This window comes from Gekko japonicus, unplaced genomic scaffold (assembly GCF_001447785.1).
Source record: "Gekko japonicus isolate JY-2015 unplaced genomic scaffold, Gekko_japonicus_V1.1 scaffold617, whole genome shotgun sequence".
NCBI lineage: Eukaryota > Metazoa > Chordata > Lepidosauria > Squamata > Gekkonidae > Gekko > Gekko japonicus.
This window is the reverse complement of record NW_015171522.1, coordinates 462,953-487,080: the sequence shown is the minus strand read 5'-3', so window position 1 is coordinate 487,080 and position 24,128 is coordinate 462,953. Positions and strand designations below refer to the sequence as shown.

Here is a 24,128-nt window from a genome sequence, read left to right as displayed (position 1 = left end):
GGTGGGTGGGTGGGAAGAACCTGCTATCACCAGTGTTCCCTCTAAACTGAGTGAGTGTGCGCCAGCTCACAGTTTTTTAGCCTCCGGCTCACACATTTTTGCCTCAGCTCGGGAAGGATGGCTCCCGAGCAAACTAATTTATGCAGTAGCCCCGACTTCAATGCCGGTAGCTCACAGGGTAGAATTTTTGCTCACGAGACTCCACAGCTTAGATGGAACACTGATCAGCACTCATCGGCAATGTTCCCTCTAAGCTGTGGAGTCTTGTGAGTAAAAATTCTACTTTGTGAGCTACTGGCATTAAAGTTGTGAGCGAGTGATTTGGCTACTGCATAAATCAGTTTGCTCTAGAACCATCCTTCCTGAGCTAAGACAAAAATGTGTGAGCCAGAGGCTAAAAAACTGTGAGCTAGCTAACATTAACTCAGCTTAGAGGGAACACTGCTCATCGGTAAAGAGCACTAGACGGCTCTTTGCACGTGGCAGGATGGTGAGTTAAGGTCACACTCAATGGTGGAAAGGATTCCTTCAAGATTTCGGAGCCTCTAGCCCAGGGGGGTGGGCAAATTTGCTTAACGCAAGAGCCGCATGGAATAAACATCAGACGTTTGAGAGCTGCGAGGCATGAACAAATATTAGCGACAAAGGAAAAACTGGGGAGACGTTATGATGCAATTGAAGCTTGTATTAGAAAATTACTAAATACAATACAAAGTGTAATTCAAAGTATAATTCAACAATAAAGTGCTTAAAATTCAAAAATCCATAGAAAATTACATTCCACTTAGTAGTTCATACATAAGAGAATCACAATATATATATATTAACGAAGCTTCCGGCTTTTGTCTTCGTTTCGATCCTATACTTCCTCGGAAGTAAATTCTCTTGCATGTAATCATTCCTATCATTTTGCATTTAGTGAGCGGTCTCTTTTGTTTCTTTTTGCTTTTCAAGCTTATGTTCCTCCTAGTAGACTCCAGTCAAATCTGCTGCGCGCTTCTGTGCATTCTAGCCTACTAGGAGGAACATAAGCTTGAAAAGCAAAAAGAAAACTATATGGAAACAAATGCAAAATGATATGAATGATTACATGCAAGAGAATTTACTTCTGAGGAAGTCTAGGATCGAAACGAAGACAAAAGACATTACTAAGTTGAATGTAATTTTCTATGAATTTATGACTTTTAAGCACTTTATTGTTGAATTATACTTTGAATTACACTTTGTATTATATTTAGTAATTTTCTAATATAAGGATCAGTTGCATCATAACGTCTCCCCCGGTTGTTCCTTCGTTGCTGATTATCTCCAACTGGGAGGTCTCTCTATACCAGTGGTGGCGAACCTATGGCACGGGTGCCAGAGGTGGCACTCAGAGCCCTCTCTGTGGGCACGCGTGCCATCGCCCCAGCCAGGCCCAGACCATCATTAAAGTGTCGAATTATCTGCCAGATAATTTTAAGTAAATGAAAGCATTTGGGATTGCTTTCCTTACTTTGTTTGGATCATCTTAAGTTAATGTATGCGTTGTTTTTTCTAAAGTAAAACCTCAGTATTCAGGTTAAATTGCCGTGTTGGCACTTTGCGATAAATAAGTGGGTTTTGGGTCGCAGTTTGGGCACTCGGTCTCTAAAAGGTTCGCCATCACTGCTCTATACTTACCATGAACAAATATTACACACACATTTTTATTGGAAAATATGCAGATTTGGGTTTTTTAATTAACATTAAATTGATAACTTTAGATGGGGCTGGAGAGGAGAAAAAGACAGAGAAAGAAAAAAAGGTGGAAAGAAAGTGGAAAGAAAGCAAATACACGGGGAGGGAGGGAGGGAGGGAGGGAGAGGTGGAAAGAAAGCAACTTTAACTTTAAATGCCTCTTCTAAGCTCCCCCCTGCCCCTACCCTGGCTAGCTTGGCGATGGGGTTTAAAGAGACAAGGCCCTTCTCCAAGTTAAAGCTGCCTTCTTTCTCTGCCCCCCCCCCATCAACCCTACCCACGGAGGGGAACGCTGGCTGGGGAAGGGAAGACCGACTGGGGACAGGAGGCATGCCCTCCTTCACTTCCCCAGCCACCCTGCCGGGAGCCGCACAATCTGTGTGAAAGGGCCGCGTGTGGCTCCCGAGCCACAGCTTGGCCATCCCTGCACTAGCCCCTCCCCTTCCTGTATCACATGCCTCAGTGATGTCATGCAACTTCCTGTCATGTACTCACAGCTCAGTGGGGTTAAAGGTGGGCCCTGGGTCTAGAGAGACTGAAGGCTGGGGTTGCTACTAAAACACCCCAAACTTGGACCCAGCTTCCAGAGCTCTTCCCCACACTGCTCATGGCAACCGACCCCCCAACTGCCTTTGTCGCAAATTCGGAAGCTGCAACTAGTGCAGAATGCTGCAGCCAGGCTGCTGATGGATCTTCCTAGACGGGATCACATTCAGCCTGTGCTGAAAGCGCTGCACTGGTTGCCAATAGCTTACCGGGTTCGCTTCAAAGTGCTGGTCGTTACCTTTAAAGCCCTATATGGCCAGGGACCAGCCTACCTAAGGGACCGCCTTGCCCCACATGTTCCCCCAAGGGCACTACGGTCAGGGACTCAACATCTACTGGCTGTTCCAGGTCCCCGTTCTATTAGACTCAGCATGACCAGGAACAGGGCGTTCTCGGTGGCGGCTCCTATCTGGTGGAATGAGCTCCCAGAGGAGATCAGGGCTCTGCGGGACCTAGCACAGTTCCGCAGGGCCTGCAAGACGGAGCTCTTCCGCCAGGCTTTTGAATAGGAGCCGCCACCACTAGTCCACATATGCCCTGTAAGCCGCCCTGAGCCTCCGGGGAGGGCGGGATAAAAATGTGAATAATAAATAAATAATAAAATAAATAACTGCAGTATTATGAGGATTGGGTTCCTCCCCCCCCCCCGGCCCTTACTTGCTAGTGGCAATGTACTCCTCCAGCTTCTCGATCCGCTTCTGGTTTTCCTCGATCTCCCGCAGTTTCTGCTTTATCTTGGCCTGCAGAACAGAATGAATAATCGATTTGAACGACACCAAGCGGGAAGCTTTGGCTCCCCTTTTAGGAGCGCCGTCTCTGCGTCGGGAGGACAGGATAGGGACCACAAGAGGACTTTTAATCACCTGGTCTTCAGTTTTATTTATTTAAAATAGTTTTATACTGACTTTCCACCTGGTGGGAGAACGGTGGCATCCACAAGGCGGCGAACGTAAGAAACATCTAAACATTCATAATTAACGATTAATTAATAATTAATAAATAATAATAATAATTGTATAGCATCGTGTGTAGAATAGCCAGGAGCAATGCTCCCTCTAAACTGTGGAGTCTTGGGAGCAAAAATTCTACTTTGTGAGCTACTGGCATTAAATTAGTTTGCTCTGGAGCCATCCCTTCCTGACCTAAGACAAAAATGTGTGAGCTGGAGGCTGAAAAACTGTGAGCTAGCTCACACTAACTCAGCTTAGAGGGAACACTGGCCAAGGGATCCTAAGATTGTCTGGCAGCCTCAAGTTCTAACTCTTAGAACTATGCTAAGTGGCAAGCTAGACTTATTTTTAGGGGCTGAGAGAGAGCTCTGAGAGAACTTGTGACTGACCCAATGCCACCCAGCTGGCTTCATGTGGAGGAGTGGGGAATCGAACCCGGTTCTCCAGATTAGAGTCTGCTGCTCTTAACCGCTACACCAAACTGGCTCACCATTAAACAGTTTAAAAAATGCAGATTAAAACGATAATAAAATCACAAAAGTAAACAACACTAGAAGGAGAGCCAATAACCATTATTGGGGGTATGCCAGACGAAACAAAAGTCTTTGCCCACTGGTGAAAGACATCAATAGAGGGAGACAGATGGATTGCCAAAGTTTTGGTGCCATCACAGAAAAGGCCCTTCCTTGGGTTCCCATCATCTAGCTTCAGATGATGGGAGCAACTGAAGCTGGGCCTCCAAAGATGTCCAGAGTGAGCAGGTAGGTTTGTATGGAAGAAGTTGGTCCCCAAGGGATGCTGGTGCCAGGCCATACAGAGCTTTAAAGGTCAGTACCAGCACCTTGAATGGGGCCTGGGAGCAATTTGGAAGCCAGTGTAGATGGAACAAGACTGGTGTTGTAAGTCTGTCTGTGCTGAGTGATGGCTCAGATTTCTCAGATGAAGAGCTACCTGCTAGCCCTGAGCTGGTAATTGAACAGCCGGCTGCAGCTGGCTCCGAGCCAGATGGAGAACTGATCAGGAATCACAGCCTGCAGCTGAAACCGAGCCAACCCCTTGTAGCTCTGAAGCAGTAAACACCTAGCTCACCCACACCCTTGCAGCGCTGAGGCTGCTGAAGACAGAGCTGCAAGAAAGGAGAAGTGAGAGACTCGTGGCCCATTGAAGAGATGAATGAGTAGTTTCAGGATGATTGCCAAGGAACTGGCTGGGAGTTTAGCTCATTAAGACGTGGCTATAAATTCAGTGGGGAGAAGCAGCAGTTTGTGGATGCAATGAGTACACTTTGTTACTGAGTCACCAACCTCAGCCAAGACTTCAACCAGGCCAGGATGGACTGATTTCTCAGCAATTCCGCTAACAGCCTCAATATAACACTGGCCTATTTGGGTGAGGGAAACAGGCTTGCTGCCAACTGGGATCCTGCCCTGTTCCAGTCTCGGGGTGCCTCTTCCCTCGCTCACATGCCTCCTAAAAACATTCCAGATTCTACCAGGGCTATTTTGGGGCAGGAACGCATAGGAACGGTGTTCCGGCTGGCTTCAGAGTTGGCCACGCCCACTACAGCTAAAACCTCTGCGCGCGTGGCTAACAGAGGGAAGGCCTGGAGAGCGACCCGCCCAGCGACTCCGAAGCGGGCAGGCCAGGGGGGGCTTGGAAGGATCGGGGAGGCATTTAAGAGCCGGCTTGCCAGGCATCCTGCAGCCGTGGGGCACCTGGGCAAGTCAAGGGAAGACATGGGGTGTGGCCTAATATGCTAATGAACTGTGTTGTTGGGGTGTGGCTAATATGCTAATGAGTTCCTGCTGTTGGGTGTGGCCTATTATGCTAATGAGTTCCTGCTGGGCTTTTTCTACAAAAAGAGGCCTGCACTACAAATGCAAGTGTGCGGCTACTGTTATGGCTCTCCGCTTGTTCCCTGCCCGGAATCTTCTCTCGTGTGACTTACCGATTTATTGATTGGTTTGATTTGCATCCCGCCCTCCCGGCCGAGACAGACTCAGGGCGGCTTACGCACAATACGTTAAAACAGCTAAAAACACGGAATTAAATAAAAGCACAACAATATAATAGCAAAACGTATCTTAAAGTGCTGGCACGTTCATAGGCGCAACTGGGATCCTGCCCTGTTCCAGTCTCGGGGTGCCTCTTCCCTCGCTCACATGCCTCCTAAAAACATTCCAGATTCTACCAGGGCTATTTTGGGGCAGGAACGCATAGGAACGGTGTTCCGGCTGGCTTCAGAGTTGGCCACGCCCACTACAGCTAAAACCTCTGCGCGCGTGGCTAACAGAGGGAAGGCCTGGAGAGCGACCCGCCCAGCGACTCCGAAGCGGGCAGGCCAGGGGGGGCTTGGAAGGATCGGGGAGGCATTTAAGAGCCGGCTTGCCAGGCATCCTGCAGCCGTGGGGCACCTGGGCAAGTCAAGGGAAGACATGGGGTGTGGCCTAATATGCTAATGAACTGTGTTGTTGGGGTGTGGCTAATATGCTAATGAGTTCCTGCTGTTGGGTGTGGCCTATTATGCTAATGAGTTCCTGCTGGGCTTTTTCTACAAAAAGAGGCCTGCACTACAAATGCAAGTGTGCGGCTACTGTTATGGCTCTCCGCTTGTTCCCTGCCCGGAATCTTCTCTCGTGTGACTTACCGATTTATTGATTGGTTTGATTTGCATCCCGCCCTCCCGGCCGAGACAGACTCAGGGCGGCTTACGCACAATACGTTAAAACAGCTAAAAACACGGAATTAAATAAAAGCACAACAATATAATAGCAAAACGTATCTTAAAGTGCTGGCACGTTCATAGGCGATGGCGGTATTCACAGCATCCAAGGTAATCGACTACCGCCGTTAGTCTGGGGTTTTGTCAGGCTATTGATCACAATATCTAAATTGATGCCTCAGTGTTAGAAGGGGCGGCTCCCTAATCGAAGGCCTGGTGGAAGAGCTCCATCTTACAGGCCCTGCGGAACTGTAAAAGGTCCCGCAGGGCCCTGACGTTGTCTGGGAGCTCATTCCACTAGTGCGGGGCCGCCACTGAGAAGGCCCTGGCCCTCGTCAACAGCCTAGCCTGGCGTCTTTAGGACCTGGTAGGGCCAGGAGATTTGGGGACCCTGATCTTAGGCAGTGCAAGACGGGGCAGGGTAAAAATGGAGGCCGGGGCTGACCGGGGGGTGGGGGTGGGGACAGAGAACATAAGAGAGACGCCAATGTTGGATCAGGCCAAAGGCCCATCCAGTCCAACACTCTGTATCACACGGTGGCCAGAAATACCAGGTGCCATCAGGAGGTCCACCAGTGGGGCCAGGACATTAGAAGCCCTCCCACTGTTGACCCCCCCCAAGCACCAAGATGACAGAGCATCACTTGCCCCAGAGCCCCTATCTATACCTTGTGGCTAATAGCCACAGATGGACCTCTGCTCCATATGCCTATCTAATTCCCTTTTGAAGCCGTCCATGCTTGTAGCTGCCACCACTTCCTGTGGCAGTGAATTCCATGTGTTAATCACAGAGACTTCCCTTACTCCTCTTCGAAGAGGGGAGTACAAACTGGACAGGCGGAAGGCAGCTGCCTGAGACAAATATGACGGGGGCCTGGAACAATCCTTCAGAAATTTCAGAAAGACTGGCAAGCTGGCCATGGGAGGAGGAGGAGGAGGATGAATTAAATTTATGAATCGCCCCATTCCTACTATCGTAGGGCTCTGGGCAACGTACAGCAGCACTAAAACAATAACCGGATAAAACAATCATATTAGATTACATTATCAAAGTCAGATGGCCAACTGTAATATTTATCATTAGTTATTCCCAGTTTGGCGTAGTCGTTAAAGTGCGCGGACTCTAATCTGGGAGAACCGGGTTTGGTTCCCCACTCCTCCACTCGCAGCTGCTGGGTGACCTTGGGCAAGCCATAGTTTTGTCAGAGCTGTTCTCTCAGGAGCAGTCCTCGAAAGAGCTCTCTCGGCCCCACCTACCTCACAGGGTGTCCGTTGCGGGGAGGGGAAGGGAAAGGAGTCTGTAAGCCGCTCGGAGACTCCGAGTGAAGGGCGGGGCATAAATCCAATCTCTTCTTCCCTCTTCTATTATAGACTGCCGGCTGCTTCACGGGCAGGGGAAAAGGTAGAAGCGAGCATGGAAAACTGAGGAGGGTGTCGGCTAAGATAAAAACTGCCGCCGTCCTCAGCCAAAAGGCTGGCGGGATGTCTCTGCCTTGCAGGCCCTGCGGAACTGCATAAGGTCCTGCAGGGCCCTGATCAATGTTCCCTCTAAGCTGTGGGGTTTTGTGAGCTACTGGCATTACAGTTGTGAGCGAGTGATTTGGCTACTGCATAAATCAGTTTGCTCTGGAGCCCTCCTTTCTGAGCTGAGACAAAGATGTGTGAGCCGGAGGCTAAAGAACTGTGAGCCGGCTCACACTAACTCAGCTTAGAGGGAACACTGGCCCCTGATGGTATTTGGCAGAGAGTTCCCACCAGGTTGGGGCCAGGACCGAAAAGGCCCTGGTCATGGACAGCTGGATATACTTCGGCCCGGGGATCACCAGCATGCTGGAAGGAGCACAACGCCCTTCTGGGGACATAACGGAGGAGCCGCTCCCGTAGATACGGCGGTCGCTGACTGCTCCAGGCCTTACAGGCCAAAATCAGGATTAGGAAGTCAGCTGACTCAGAGCCAGTGTTCCTTCTAAGCTGAGTGAGTGTGAGCGAGCTCACAGTCTTTTAGCCTCCGGCTCACACCTTTTTGTCTTTGCTTGGGAAGGGACGGCTCCAGCGCAAACCCATCTACGCAGCAGCCAAATGCTCGCCCACAAAGTAGAATTTTTGCTCACAAGACTCCGCAGCTGAGAGGGAGCATTGCTCATAACTGCTTTCATTTCATCAGATGGGCAACGTTTCTAGCTCTCACGGGCTACAAAAACTGAGAAGCACTTCGAAGCCAATGCAGCGGCTGAATAAGATTCCCAGCAGTTGGGGAGCGGGTATTCAGCACCCTGGAGAGCTCCTGCTAAAAGGCAACAAAAACACCCAACTCTATTGCTTAGTTTTACCTCGCCCATCCTCCAAGAAGCTGAGGGCAGCCTTAACCAACTCCCTTCCCTATTTTATCCTAACAATATCCCTGCGAGGGAGGTGAGGGATGTCTGACCAGCCCCGACCAGGGCCAGGGCTTTTTCGGCCATGGCCCCTACCTGGTGGAATGAGCTCCCAGAAGAGATCAGGGCCCTGGCAGGATCTATTGCAGTTCCGCAGGGCCTGCAAGACGGAGCTCTTTTGCCAGACGTTTGGTTGAGGCGGCAGGTGGCCCTTTCCCTTCCTGGCTCCCTCCTCCTGCTCCTCAGCAGCCTGGATCTTAACATCAGTACCGCTGAATTGACATTGGTGGCCGGATCTTAATATCAGTCCAGCTGATCAGAATTAGTCATTTCACGGTATATTATGGTTTTACTGTTTTAATTGTTATTGTAATTATTGTGTTGAAACTGTTGTGAGAACTTCCGGTTTTGGCATTCTAATGGCGGACGCATCTCTCAGGAGCTCCCAAGGACGCGATCCGTGAGCCAGCGGATGAGAGGGGGTGCAATCGTATGTGCCCCCCCGGAGCCTTTGCGCTCCTAGCCATGGAGCACTAAGGATCGCCTCTCCCCTGGCATGCTGCCGGTGGATTGAGGCGTTCCGATGCCCCAAAGGTCTCGCCGCTGTGTTCCAGTACTGGACTCAGAGACACACACCGGGACAAGCGAGTGGAGGTTGAACGTTTTACATGTTTGATGGCGAGATCTACATGATCTACATTGAAAGTGAATTTGGTTGAAACGAGAACCAGAGAAATGGCTGAAAGTCCCCCCTAAAGTAAGCGGGGGGGGGGGAGGAATTTAAAGCTATTTCATTGTAAGCATTATATGACCCCCACCTCTTGGGTGTTTAGTGGTTTATCTTTACTTTCTCCCGTAGTTTATAGTTTTCCCTTCCCTATTTTTCTTGTAGGTTTTAGAAAATAAAAAATTTCAGGAGAGAAAAAAAAAAAGAAACTGCTGTGAACCGCCCTGAGCCTGTCCACTGGGAGGGCAGTATACAAATCGAACAGACAAACAAACAAATAAAACTGCTGACTGGCTGAAGGTCACCCCAGTGAGCTTCGAGACAGAATGGGAATTTGAACCCAGATCTGCCCAGGTGTGGTCTAAGACTCAGACCACTACAGACAACGTTGGCTCTCTCTTTCAAATAGCATATTTTCTCGGTGCAGAATTTGGATTTCTTGGACGTAGCACATCCGAGAAGCACACACAGTAGACATTCACACAGCCTTCCGTATGGCAAATGCAGGCTAAGCAGTGGTGGAGGGCCCTGCTACGAGTCAACAGAGACAGCCAAGGGAACACCCACCTCGGTTTCTACTTTCTTCCTCTCCTCCAGATCCAGCCGGTCCTGATCCGCCTTCTGGTCGCGATTGAACTTCTCCAACTCCTGCGCCAGGGTGGCGGCTCTCTTGCTGGCCTCCTCCTTCAGCCGGTGGTATTTCTTCACCTGTTTGGGGAGAGAGAGAAGAATGAACCTGTGGCGTTCGTGCCACCACGGGGTGAGTCCAGGGAATGGGGCCAGCGATGACGGGCCACATCCTGGGGGAACCAGGAAGTGATGTCACGCCGGTCTCCCGGGTAACTAAACTGCAGGCTCAGTTGCCAGCAAATCCACGTTGAGTGGGCTTCAGATATCAATGCGGGGAAATCCCCAGTACCCAGGCAACTTGGAAAGGGATCACTACTCCCAGGGGTAATTTCGTAGAAGAAGAGTCGCAGGAGCTCATTAGCATACCTTATTTACATATACCACACCCCCTGACATCACCGGAAGTGTGTCAGAAGGCAACACCCAGCACTCAGGCTCCACTGGACTGTTTTGGATTGCTAGCTATTGAGGTGGGGGGGGAGTGCAGATCTGTCCTTGCAGAGGAGGGAGAGCTTGTACCTGAAGGTGGGCGGGGAGGGGCCCCTCTGCAGCTTACCTGGCTGCTTCTTGCTCCTCATGGCCCGACTGAGGGCTGCTGGGAGCAGGGGGCGGGGCTTGTTGCATGTGCCCACCCCCTGTGCTCCTTACTGCCGGAGCTCCGCTCCTGTGCGCTCCTGCAGGAAATAACCCCTGACTACTCCTAGGATTTGCCTAGACAAGGGGTCCCCAACAATGCTCCCTCCACGCTGTGGAGTCTTGTGAGCAAAAATTATACTTTGTGAGCGACTGGCATTAAAGTTGAGAGCGAGCGATTTGGCCGCTGCATAAATTAGTCTGCTCTGGAGCCATCCCTTCTTGAGCTCAGACAAAACTCTGTGAGCCGGAGGCTAAAAAACTGTGAGCCAGCTCACACTAACTCAGCTGAGGGGGAACACTGGTCCCCAACCCTTTCAACCTTCCGGGCACCTTTGGAATTTTGACCCAAGGTGATGGGCCCAACAACAAAATGGAGGTGGACTCAAAACCAAAATGGCTGCCACAAGAAGCAGAGCGAAGAACCAAACGTCAGGGAGTGACGCTAACTTTTCGATATTTCAGGTAGAAGCTCTGTTTAACAGGATGCCTTTTAAAAGGAACAGGTGGTTTCAAAATATTTTCTTGCATACACACACAGTAATGCAGTGAAGATCCCTGTGCTGGGAGGGCGGCTGTTGCCGAGGCAACTTCTAAGATATCTGCACAGTCAATCAGATCTCCAATGGCCAATCAGAAGACCTTCTGGGCAAAAGCCTCACTTGGCCCCACCCACTTCCTAAGAACACTTGGCGGGCACCGTGTTGGGGACCCCTGGCCTCGGCTGATAGGTCACCCAACTCCGCATTAGTCAGCTCTTTCTATCCTTTCCATCCTGGGTCATGTGACACACCATCCCTCCCACGCCAGCTGAATAGAGTGCCAGAGGTGACAAGATCGCAGGTTAGGACGGGCCATACCTGGTTCTCCTCCAGCGTGAGGTCCCGGCCCTGGCTCTGGCTCTCCTCTTCCATGCGCTCCTCGAACTCCTGCCGGGCCTTCTCCACGGACAGCATCTCCTTCTCCAGCTCGTCCATGTCCCCCTTGCGCTTCTTGTACTGCTTCTGGGCGTTCTGCAGGGACTTCTTGGCGGCTTCCAACTTCTTGATCTTGTGGGACGTGTTCTCTTTGGCCTTGATGTACTGGGGGCGCTTCTGATTCAGCTCCGAGTCCTTCTCCCTGCCGAAACACCGCGGGTTTTCAATTCACACTGTGTCCGATCTCTCTGCGAGCAACCCAGGTCACCCCTTTCTCTTTCCGGACCAGCACGGGTGAAAATGAGAACTACGAACCCCGAGGGCATCTCCTCTGGACCACGAGATCGGCAGGCTGATCTAGAAAACTGACGGCTGATCTAGAAAACTGGCTTTCAACGTGACGCTCAAAACACTCTCCTAGGCGTGGGACAGCCACTCCCCACATAGGAACTTCTCTGTCATGGAACCTTTGGGCAATGAGAGGGTTCGGGGGGGGGGGAGTGTTCTCGGTCGCACCACCACAGTTCATATGGGGGTGTTTAGCAAACCTGATGGGAATCATTTTCACTTCATGTGCCCCAAATATTATGCTGTGGAACACATCCAGATTGTAGAGGAGGATGGCCAGTGGTGGGAAAATGCTCCCCCCCCCCCGCCGGGGTCACTTAGTAGAAAAAGAGGTGCAGGAGCTCATTAGCATAACTCATTAGCATACGCCACACCCCCTGACATCACCGGAAGTGTGTCAGAAGGCAACACCCACCGCTCAGGCTCCACTGGACTGTCTTGGATGGCTAGCTATTGGGGAGAGGAACGTGCAGATCTGTCCTCTCAGAGGAGGGAGAGCTTGTACCTGAAGAAAACCTGGTCTTAAAAGTGCCACTGGAGGGGGGGGGGCTCTGCAACTTACCTGGCTGCTTCTTGCTCCTCGTGGCCCGACTGAGGGCTGCTGGGAGCAGAGGGTGGGGCTTGTTGCATGTGCCCGCCCCCTGGGCCCCTTACTGCCGGAGCTCCGCTCCTGTGCGCTCCCGCAGGAAACGACCCCTGGGCCCCCCATTTTAGGGACACTTGTCCACTACTGATCTTTTGATCAAGGAGCTCCCCCTCCCCGCAATGTTTCTGGAAGCCAGTCTGAAAACCAGCAATCTAGATCACTGTGGAACTGCTGAGGCACTTCACCCGATCCGCTCTATAGCGCCGTTTCTTTCTCATCCTCGATGTATCTTGTGTGAGAATTTTTAAAAACTTACTTGCACTACTTATAGTCCACCTTTCTCACTCGGGCTCAAGGCGGATGACACAGGGCGAGTCAATACAATCAACGGAAGCGGGATGTTTAATGAACAATGCGGTAAGATTGAGGGTTGTGGAACCAACCGGAGGACTAAGAAACAGAACTGAAGCAAAGCCTGAGTCCTAAATTTTGTATCCTAAAGATACAAAAATTACATAGTAGGAACCGAGTTCCAGCAAGCTAAAAGAGTAGTGCTTTTGTCCGTTTCTCACAGTACGAGAACTCATGGGCACTCAATGAAATTTGTGAGCTTAGAATACATCAAAGGATGTCCTTCACTCAAGGAGTCATTAATACATGGAATTCCCAGCCACAGGAAGAGGTGGCGGCTACAAGCACAGACAGCTTTAAGCGGGAACGGGATAAACATATGGAGCAGAGGTCCATGAGTGCCTATGAGCCACAAGGTATAGATGGAACACTCGGTCTGGGGCAGTGATGCTCTGCCTTCTTGGTGCTTGGGGGGGGGGCAACAGTGGGAGGGCTTCTGGAGTTCTGGCCCCGCTGCTGGACCTCATGATGGCCACCTGGGTTCTGGCCACTGTGTGACACAGAGCGTTGGACTGGATGGGCCACTGGCCTGATCCAACACGGCTTCTCTTATGTTCTTATGTCTGGGACAGTGATGCTCTATATTCTGAGTGCTTTGGGAGGGGGGCAACAGTGGGAGGGCTTCCGGAGTTCTGGCCCCGCTGGTGGATCTCCTGATGGCCCCTGGGTTTTGGCCACTGTGTGATGCAGAGCGTTGGACTGGATGGGCCACTGGCCTGATCCAACATTGGCTTCTCTTCTGTTCTTATAGACCACAGACCCTTATCATTTATCCAAGTCAGTTTGTAAAACCACTTTGTACAGTGAAACTTTATTACCTGCACAGAAAAGTCCTCTTGACTAATTCAGTTTTGCATCATTTGGGGGAAGCCAGGAGAGGGGGGGCTTTTCTGACCTCCTCGGGCAGGCCCGTTCCGGAACTTTTGACACAGACGCGTCTTTTTAAAACTACCAAAGTGACGGGACAAGTTTAGATTTCTCCTTCCTGGTTTAAACCTGACGAGCAGTTTGACCAGCAAGACCTCATTCCACCTGGTGGGGTGTAGTGGACAGAAGGGAAGACTAGCTGAGGACCGTGGGTGAAGGGGGCCCAAACCCATTCCACCATGGAAGCTCACCAGATGTCGTGAGAAACTGGAGGAGGGAAGAGTGATGTTCTAAAAGCAGCATATAAATAAGTAAAGTTGTAGAATATAAATAAAGTTGTAGAATATAAATAAATAAGTTCTAGAACAGCCCTCCCCCCCTTCTCTGAGCTAAACGTCTGCCAATGGGAACTCAAACAAGATGACAACAAAACTCTTGTCTTGCTGGCATCTTTACCAGGAGTGACCGGTGGGACCTGCACTCTTTGCTCTGAGTGGGGGGGGGGTTTGATAAGATACAGCACCAAATCCCCCTCTTTGCAGCCCACGGTAGCTCTACAAGAGGCCCCCCCACAGCCACACGAGATCTCACTGTCAACATGAAATTAGGAGCCTTGTGGCAACTCAAAGTCAAACGAACGTTTATTCCATCGGAAAGTGTCATGGATTAGATAGCGCAGGGAAGCTTGATCCCGTCACATCTCGTCAGATAAGCAGGGCCAACCCTGGCAAATACCTGGATGGGAGACCTCCTTGGAATACCAGGGCTGACACGCAGAGGCAGGCAAGACCAGGCAAGAGGTGATGTGAAAGACCTTGACCTGAGAGCCTGACTCAGTGGCAGAGCCTCTGCTTGGCATGCAGAAGGTCCCAGCTTTAATCCCCGGCCTCTCCAGTTAAAAGGACCAGGCAGGAGGTGATGTGAAAGAGCATGACCTGAGACCCTGGCTGAGTGGCAGGGCCTCTGCTTGGCATGCAGAAGGTCCCACGTTCAATCCCTGGCATCTCCAGTGAAAAGGACCAGGCAGGAGAGAAGACCTTGACCTGAGACCCTAGCTCAGTGGCAGAGCCTCTGCTTGGCATGCAGAAGGTCCCAGGCTCAAACCCGTGCATCACCAGTTAGAAGGACCAGGCAGGAGGTGATATGAAAGAACTTGATCTGAGACCCTGGCTCAGTGGCAGAGCCCCTGCTTGGCACGCAGAAGGTCCCAGGCTCAAACCCGTGCATCACCAGTTAGAAGGACCAGGCAGGAGGTGATATGAAAGAACTTGATCTGAGACCCTGGCTCAGTGGCAGAGCCCCTGCTTGGCACGCAGAAGGTCCCAGGCTCAAACCCGTGCATCACCAGTTAGAAGGACCAGGCAGGAGGTGATATGAAAGAACTTGATCTGAGACCCTGGCTCAGTGGCAGAGCCCCTGATTGGCACACAGAAGGTCCCAGGCTCAATCGCTTGCATCTACAGTTACAAGGACCAGGCAGGAGGTGATATGAAAGAACTTGACCTGAGACCCTGGCTCAGTGGAAGAGCCTCTGCTTGGCATGCAGAAGGTCCCAGGCTCAAACCCGTGCATCACCAGTTAGAAGGACCAGGCAGGAGGTGATGAGAAAGACCTTGACCTGAGAGCCTGGCTCAGTGGCAGAGCCCCTGCTTGGCACGCAGAAGGTCCCAGGTTCAATCCCCAGCATCACCAGTTAGAAGGACCAGGCAGGAGGTGATGAGAAAGACCTTGACCTGAGAGCCTGGCTCAGTGGCAGAGCCCCTGCTTGGCACGCAGAAGGTCCCAGGTTCAATCCCCAGCATCACCAGTTAGAAGGACCAGGCAGGAGGTGATGAGAAAGACCTTGACCTGAGAGCCTGGCTCAGTGGCAGAGCCTCTGCTTGGCATGCAGAAGGTCCCAGGGTCAATCCCGTGCATCACCAGTTAGAAGGTGATATGAAAGACCTTGACCTGAGACCCTGGCTCAGTGGAAGAGCCCCTGCTTGGCACGCAGAAGGTCCCAGGCTCAATCCCCGGCACCTCCAGTTAAAAGGACCGGGCAGGAGGTGATGGTGTGGTAAAGTCCTTTTTCATGCAGGCGTCTCAATGTACGGCCTGCGGGGTGCGGCACCTGGCGGCCAGGAGGGATCAATGGATCCCACAGCGGATTAAAAAGAAAGGCTGTTTTCCATTCTCCCCCCATTGCTACATCACTGGTGGCGGGAAGTGCCTTCAAGTCACAGCCGACTTACAGCCGCCCCGTCGGGTTTTCAAGGCAAGCGACCCAACAGAGGTGGGTGTGCCGTTACCTGCCTCTGCGGAGCAGCCCCAGACTTCCTTGGCGGTCCCCCATCCCAGCAGTGACCGGGGGCTGACCCTGCTTCGCTTTCGAGATCTGATGAGATCGGACCGGCCTGGGCCCTCCATCTCAGGACTACGCAGGGATAAATCGGGGAGGTTATGCTGACCACGGAGCCCCCACACACACGGAGCCCCCCCGCACTCACTTGATCTCCTTCTCGATCTGCTGCTGCTCCCGCATCACTTTGCCCAGCTCCTTCTTCCTGTCCTTCAGCTCGTCCTCCACCTTGTCCATCCGCTTCTTGTCCTTGTCGATCTCCTTGTTCTTGGAGCCCAGCTCCTTGTTCAGCTTCTCGATCTCCGCCTCGTTGTGGTACAGCTTGAAGAGCTGCAGCTGGACCTGGGCCCGCACCACCTCGTCCTTCAGGCGCTGGTACCGGTCCGCCTGCCCCCCGGAAAGAAGGGGAGCGTCAAGGGTCAGCCGTGGCCACCAAACCCCCCAGAAGAACCTCAAAGAGCTTAAACTGGCCCACAACCTCGGAGCAAATCCGCTTCTAACAAAAATGGGATTAGACGGAGTCACGGAGGAGAGTCAAGGTGACTGAGGGCTAGGCTCTAAGCCTCTGAATCCCAGAGCCAGGAGGCAACATCAGGGGAAGGCCTCGGCCTCTCTGCCCGGTCGCTGGCCCTCCAGAGGAACTGGCTGGCCCCTGTGTGAGACGGGAGGCTGGACTAGAGGGACCCTCCCTGGTCTGACCCAGCAGGGCTCTTCTGGTGTTCTTCTCAGGGGAAGGCCTCGGCCTCTCTGCCCTGTTGCTGGCCCTCCAGAGGAACTGGCTGGCCCCTGTGTGAGACGGGAGGCTGGACTAGAGGGACCCTCCCTGGTCTGACCCAGCAGGGCTCTTCTCTGGTGTTCTATTCAGGGGAAGGCCTCAGCCTCTCTGCCCTGTTGTTGGCCCTCCAGAGGAACTAGCTGGTCCCTGTGTGAGACAGGATGCTGGACTAGAGGGACCCTCCCTGGTCTGACCCAGCAGGGCTCTTCTGATGTTCTTATCAGGGGAAGGCCTCGGCCTCTCCGCCCTGTTGCTGGCCCTCCGGAGGAACTGGCTGGCCCCTGTGTGAGACAGGATGGTGGACTGGATGGACCCTCCCTGGTCTGACCCAGCAGGGCTCTTCTGGTGTTCTTCTCAGGGGAAGGCCTCGGCCTCTCTGCCCTGTTGTCGGCCCTCCGGAGGAACTGGCTGGCCCCTGTGTGAGCCGGGATGCTGGACCAGCATCCTGTCTCACACAGTGGCCAACCAGTTCCCCTGGACAGCCAATGACAGGGCATACAGGCCGAGGCCACAACAGAGAGATCTCGGGTACAAGCTGTGTTGGTCTTGCCCATTTGCAGGGTGGCGCCTGCAGAAGACTTACCTGCTCTCTATATACTGTTTCGAATCCTGTTTACTTTCACTATGCCCCATTTCCCCAGTTTTTCAGGGTATAAGCTTTCAAGAGTCGATGCTACTGGGAATCTTGTGTGTGTGTGTGTGTGTGTGTGCCTGCATGCCTGGAAGTCATGTTGACTTCTGGCGACCCCGAGTGGTGCTTGGACATTTCAGAGAGGTGGCTTGATGTTGCCTGCCTCTGCATCCCGGCCCTGGTATTCCTTGGAGGTCTCCCATCCAAGTACTTGCCAGGGTCGGCCCTGCTTAGCTTCTGAGATCTGACGAGATCGGCCTTATTTGGGATATCCCCTGGAAATCTTGTAGCTCTCTTAGGTGCTACTGGACGTGAATCTTGCTCTCCTAGTGCAAAGTCTCCTAGGGCTGCCTTCTGAGACTACCAATGAGAAAAGTGGACTGTAAACGATACGAACGAATAAGCGAACAGCCAGTATTTCTCTTCACAAAACAATCCAGAACCTATGGAATTCACTCTCACACAATGCGGTGAGATCCTTTCACTTAGATCGTGGTTTAAAAATAATCTCTTTTAGTCCTTGCGGAAGAGAAGGACAGATTAAAACTGTCAGAAATAAATTTTTAAATACTGGCAAATAAATGGTGACCAACCAACTTCTATTAGCCAGGATAGCTAAACGGTGTCTCCATGTACAGAAATAGTAAAGCACTGAATCTCAGAGAGAGAGAGAAGAGAGAGGAGATGGGATTTCTACCCCGGCCTTCACTCGGAGTCTGAGTGGCTTACCATTTCCTTTCTCTTCCCCTCCCCACAACAGACACCCTGTGGGGTAGGTGGGGCTGAGAGAGCTCTTTCGTGGACTGCTCTTGAGAGAACAGCTCTGAAAGAACTTGTGACTGACCCAAGGTCATCCAGCTGGCTGCCTGTGGAGGAAGAGTGGGGAATCAAAGCGGGGAATCAAACCCGGTCCTCCCAGATTAGAGTCCCCGCTCCTAACCACTACACCAAACTGGCTGACGCTAATCAGAGCTCGCTCATATACACATACAAATGGGCCTTATACACGTTGGTTTTCTACAGTGATGGCCAGTGAAAAGATGAACCTGACTTTATACTTGCTCTTCCCTGGTGGCTGAATATTTCAGTGAAACCCTAAGAATCCAAGACACTCCCCCACTGCCTCCCCAAAATCTGGGCCACATCACATCTCCCCCTCCTCTCACCTCTTCTTTCTCCTGTTTGGCCTCCTTGCGCTCAGCCGCGATGTTCTTCTTGCGGTGGTAGTTGAACTGGGTGTCCTCCTCCGCCTTGACCATCTCCTTCTTCCGCTTGTCGTACTCCTGGGCCAGCTCTCCAGAGCGGCTGATCTCCTCGAAGAGGGCCGTGCGCTCCTTGGGGTTCTTCATCGCAATCGACTCCACGGCGCCCTGGGAGGAAAAGCAAGTGCGTCAGAGCAGACCGCAAAGTCTTGTATCGTCCCCCTCTTCGGACATGCACTAGGGATGTGCATTTGGTTCGTCTGAACCGAATGCAACCCCAAAAATGGCCCATTCGTGCCCCTTTCGGGCTTGCCGCCGAACTGCAACCGAAATTCGGCAGCAATTCGGCCCCATTATATCCTATGGGCCATTGAAGTCAATGGCAAAAACATAGTGTCTCTTCTGGGGGCTGGAGGGGAGGGGGTTTGAAAAGGGCAACTACAATGATATAAGGAGGACACTTTCCCTATGAAGAAAGGTTAAGGTGCTTGGGGTTCTTGGCTTTGAGAAACAATGACTGAGGGGTGACAAGGCTATGCATGGGATTGAGAGGTTTACAAGGCTATGCATGGGATAGAGCAGGTAGAGAAAGAAGGACTTTTCACCCTTTCTCACAAGACAAGAACTCGTGGAGCAGTCATTTCTTCCAGTGCTATAAATATTCTTTTCTAGGTGTGTGTGGTGTGAGTGGTCCAATGTGGTTGCACCATCAATTTATACAGGGCAGAGCCTGTATAAACGTTGTTCCTGTTGGTCTTTTGGGGTTTCTGCGTGGCTCTGTGGCATGCTTGCACCGTCACAGTGCCACCTGTTCTGGAGTGTGCCACTTGTTCTCATGGCAAACAAGCACCTCCCAAGACAGTTCACTTTCCCTGAGATTCTCTGGGAGAGTCTGACTGCTGGGTGCTGCCTGCTTGCCTGCCTTAAGTGCTGCTGGCTGGGTTTCCCCATTGGAAACAAAGGAGGTAACCTGTTTGGGTGCCCATAAAATTGGGCCCACTGGTCCAATTGCTTTGGGACATGGGGGTTTATGTGGGGAGAGGCTCCCGAAGCTACCCTGAAAATGTTTAGCCCCCCCCTCAACCCCCCCCCCCCCGCAGAGCCACTAACAGCACCGTGGGAAAAAAGTAACTTTCCCCCCACCACAATGGAGGGGATGGGGGAAACCTGTTTGGGGGCCCGTAGAATTGGACCCCCTGGTCCAATGTTCTTGAAACTTGGTGGGTATCTTGGGGAGAGGCTCCAGCAGCTACCCTGTGAGCTTGGAGCCTCTCCCTCAAACCCCCTCCTCTCCAGCCCCCAGAATATACCCTATGTTTTCACCATTGACTTCAATGGCCCATAGGATATAATGGGGACGAAATTGACAATGGGCTGGCCAAATCAGCTGGTACTGCCGAAATTGACATGCGGGAGTCTTTCTGCCAGCAATTCCGCTGAATCGGGCAGAATTAATTTTTTTTTTGCACACCCCTAACATACACTGAACCACGGGTGACTGTTCCATGGGGCAGATGCCACCGGAGGTATAGACGGCGAGAGTCTGTGGCAAAACTCCCTCCTATCCCCCTCCCCAGCAGGATTAGACCAGCCTCCACAGAATCCCTGGGAAAACTGTGTGTCTTTGACACAGACAAAACATCTTCTCTGTAGCTGTGCTATGCCATCTTGGTAAACAACAACTACAGAGTTGTTGTTGTTCAGTCGCACAGTCGAGTCCGACTCTTCGCGACCCCATGGATCATCTCCCGCCAGGCCCTCCTGTCTTCCGCCGTCCTCTGAAGTTGGCTCAATTTCATGTTCGTTGCATCGATGACACTGTCTAACCATCTCATCCTTTGCTGTCCCCGTCTTCTTTGACCTTCAATCTTTCCCAGCATCAGGGTCTTCTCCAGTGAGTGCTCCCTTCTCAATTGGTGGCCAAAGTATTTGAGCTTCAGTTTCATTATCTGGCCTTCCAGGGAACAGTCAGGGTTGATTTCTTTTAGGATTGACTGATTTGATCTTTTTGCAGTCCAAGGGACTCTCAAGAGTCTTCTCCAGCACCATAGTTCAAAAGAATCTATTCTTCGGCGCTCGGCCTTCCCTATAGTCCAACTCTCGCAGCCATACAGGACTACTGGGAATACCATTGCTTTGACCATGCGGACTTTTGTTGGCAGGGTGATGTCTCTACTTTTTATCATGCTGTTTAGGTTTGCCATCGCTTTCCTCCCAAGGAGCAGACGTCTTTTAATTTCATGGCTGCAGTCACAGTCTGCGGTGATCTGGGATCCCAGGAACGTGAAGTCTGTCACTACTTAAGTGCTGCTACAGAGTACATTTATTTAAATGTTGATTGTTTAAATGTTTTTAAATGTTTTCATAATCTTATGCAGTTCCGCAGGGCCTGTAAGACGGAGCTCTTCCACCAGGCTTTTGAGTAGGAGCCCCCCCCCCACTACACTACCACCGTTGTGGGTTGGATGAAGCTCTGAGGAAACATCCGAATATGGAAGAAACCCTAAGCCGTCAACTTGGAACTCGGACATACAATCCGTCATCCTTGGACTATGTTATCACTGAGCATTTTGTTTGTATAGGATTTTAAGATGTACTATGTTTTTAAATTTATTATGTATAGTATGTTTTTATTATGGCAAGGCTCTGCCTTGCCTCTGTAAGCCACCCTGAGCCTATGGGGGGAGCAGGGTATAAATGTGAATAAATAAATAAATAAATAAATAAATATAATGTTTTGAGTTTTAATGTGTTATATAGGAATCTGGCATCGAGCCAGGCAGTGTGAGCCGCCCTGAGCCCGCTTGCGGGGAGGGCGGATGATAAATATGAGAAATAAATAAATAAAATTCTCCTAGCGCCCCAAAGCCCAATCTGGAACACCTTTCAGACCCGCTGGCGAAGGGAGCTTTAACTCTCAGAAGCTCATACCCAGAAGAGCTGGCTGGTCTCTAAGGTGCTACCAAACTCAGATCTTACTGTTCTACTGAAGAAGTAAGCCACACATTCTGTTAGCCTTTCAGGTGCTCCTGGACTCTTGCTCTTTTCAGATCTGAAGAAGTGAGCAGTGACTCGCAAAAGCTCCTCCCCTGCCGCGAATTTTGTTAGTCTTTCAGGTGCTCCTGGACTCTTGCTCTTTTCTCCTGCTGCGGACAGATTGACACGGCTGCCGGTCTTGATCTATCTCCGCAGTTACACCTTCTGAAACTTTCAAACCGACTGGAGGAGGTCCAGTTTGGGGGGGTTGCCTTTTGAGATCCAGGAGTTACGTCAAGGAAGGGTGGAGGAAATGAGTACTGGGTTTGATTTCGTTCGACTTCATCTGTGCGTGTCAGGCTATCTGTCCAAAGCAGTGTTCCCCAACGTGGTCATCGTGGGCACCGCGGTGCCTGTGGACACCATGCCTGGAACCTGCCAAGCGTTTGTAGAAAGTGAGCAGAGCCAGGAGAGACTTTTTCCCCAGCAGGGCTTTTGATTGCCCCCTGGAGATCTGATTGCCTGCACATTAGTTTGGCAGCAGCTGCCGTCAGAGCTCAGCAATCTTCACTATATGACTGAAGATCAGTGTTCCCTCCAAGCGGAGTTAGTGTGAGCCAGCTCACAGTTCTTTAGCCTCTTGCTCACACATTTTTGTCTTCGCTCAGGAAGGAGGGCTCCAGAGCAAACTAATTCATGCAGCAGCCCAATCGCTCGCTCACAACTTGAATGCCGGGAGCTCACAAAGCAGAATTTTTGCTCACAGGACTCCACAGCTTAGAGGGAGCATTGCTGAAGATATGGCAGTCTTTAGGCAGCGGCTGGATAAACACTTGAGAGGGATACTGTGGGCGGATCCTGCACTGAGCAGGGGATTGGACTAGGTGGCCTATATGGCCGTGATTCTAAGATACACCGTGCGTGAGCAAGAAAATAGTTTTAACAATCTGCTTAAAGCCATTGTGTTAAGCAGAGCTTCTGCCGATTATTGTAATTATCATTAATAACAGAGTTACCATTAGTCTTTATTTGTTCTACTTGTGACCTGCCCTCCAGTGTGCACAAGGCTCAGAGCGGGGAACAGCACTTCCAAATAAACAACATTCACAGCCACGCTTAAGCAATTCGAACATCGAAGCCATTCAATCACAGTTTACAGATGGCGCGCAAAAAGTAAAAAGGACACCGGGAGAAGGAAGGAAGAAGCCAGGCTAGACGGGGACTTGCTGTCCCTCAGCCGTAGGCCCGGTGGAACAGATCTGTCTGGCAGGCCCTGCGGAATCGCATCAGGTCCCGCAGGGCGTGGATATCGTGCGGTAGAGGGTTCCACCGGGTCGGCGCTAGGGTTCGAAACGGCCCTGGCTCTGGTTGAGGACAACGGGATACTCTTCAAGCCAGTAAGTTCTTCTCTCCTGAGCATAATGCTCTCGGGGGGACATACCAGGAGAGGTGGGACCGTAGATACGCTGGTCCCAAACCGTTTAGGGCCTCAGAGGTTAATACCAAAACCGATGCTCCCTCTAAGCTGTGGAACCTAGTGAGCAAAAGTTCTCCTTTGTGAGCTACTGGCATTAAAGTTGTGAGCGAGCGATTTGGCTCCTGCATACATTAGTTTGCTCTGGAGCCGTCCTTCCTGAGCGAAGACAAAACTGTGTGACCCGGAGGCTAAAAAGCTGTGAGCTAGCTCACACCAACTCAACTTAGAGGGAACACTGACTGGCATTAGAGTTGTGAGTGAGCAATTTGGCTGCTGCATAAATCAGTTTGTCCTGGAGCCGTCCTTCCTAAGCTGAGACAAAAATATGCGGGCCGGAGGCTAAAAAACTATGAGCTGGCTCACACTAACTCAGCTTAGAGGGAACACTGCACTGCACCCTTGCGGTGAGGTACACACAACACAAGCCACAGATCTGAGTAACAGTCTTTTCGGGGGTGGCTCCAAAACGGCACCTGAGCCACCAGGATCGTGGCCAAGGCTCCCTCTAAGCTGTGGAGTCTCTTGTGAGCAAAAAATTCTCCTTTGCGAGCTGCTGGCATTCAAGTTGTGAGCCGGTGATCTGCCTCCTCCATCAGTTAGTTTGCTCTGGAGCCCTCCCCCTTCCTGAGCTAGGACAGAAATCTGAGCCGGAGGCTAAGAAACTGCGAGCTGGCTCATGCTAACTCAGCTTAGAGGGAACACTGACCAAAACCTTACATATTATTATGCAAGACCTCACTCCCTCGTTTGATAGATTTAGACACCTTTAATGACGTAGTATAGAATAAATACATTGAAGAAGATACACTGAATTCCAGTAAGTAAATTTAGACAATAAAATAGGCGTATTATGTAAAAAGACTGTATCTAAGTGCGGCTGATTCAGCTAAGAATTCTGCAACCATAATGGTAGTATCAGTATTCCAGGGCTCTTTTTGTAGAAAAAGCCCAGCAGGAACTCATTAGCATAATAGGCCACACCCAATAGCAGGAACTCATTAGCATATTAGGCCACACCCTGACAGCACTGTTCATTAGCATATTAGGCCACACACCCCTGTTACCAGAAGTGTGGTCATCCAGCCACACCCACCTTTCCCTTCTTATTCTGTTTACCTTGTTTGTTGTCCAAACCCAGGCCTTTTTTTGTAGCAGGAACTCCTTTGCATGTTAGGCCACACATGCCTACTGTAGCCAATCCTAATGAGTTCCTGCTGTTGGGTGTGGCCTATTAGTCTAATGAGTTCCTGCTGGGGGTGGCCAGCTCAGGAGCCAGCCGGAACTCCGTTCCTGTGCGT

General features: G+C 51.2%; 1 protein-coding gene across 2 annotated transcripts in view; it reads right to left on the bottom strand.

Moving 5' to 3' along the window:
• SMC1A (structural maintenance of chromosomes 1A) overlaps positions 1 to 24,128 on the bottom strand; it is a 65,662-nt gene that overhangs the window by 36,266 nt on the left and 5,268 nt on the right. For both annotated transcript variants that reach the window (XM_015419469.1, XM_015419470.1), the window contains exons 4-8: positions 18,342 to 18,545; positions 15,918 to 16,156; positions 11,163 to 11,421; positions 9,607 to 9,747; positions 2,923 to 3,005 (exon numbers count right to left, since the gene is read on the bottom strand). In XM_015419469.1, coding sequence (XP_015274955.1) covers positions 2,923 to 3,005; positions 9,607 to 9,747; positions 11,163 to 11,421; positions 15,918 to 16,156; positions 18,342 to 18,545 — 926 coding nt within the window. The remainder of the gene's footprint in view (positions 1 to 2,922; positions 3,006 to 9,606; positions 9,748 to 11,162; positions 11,422 to 15,917; positions 16,157 to 18,341; positions 18,546 to 24,128) is intronic.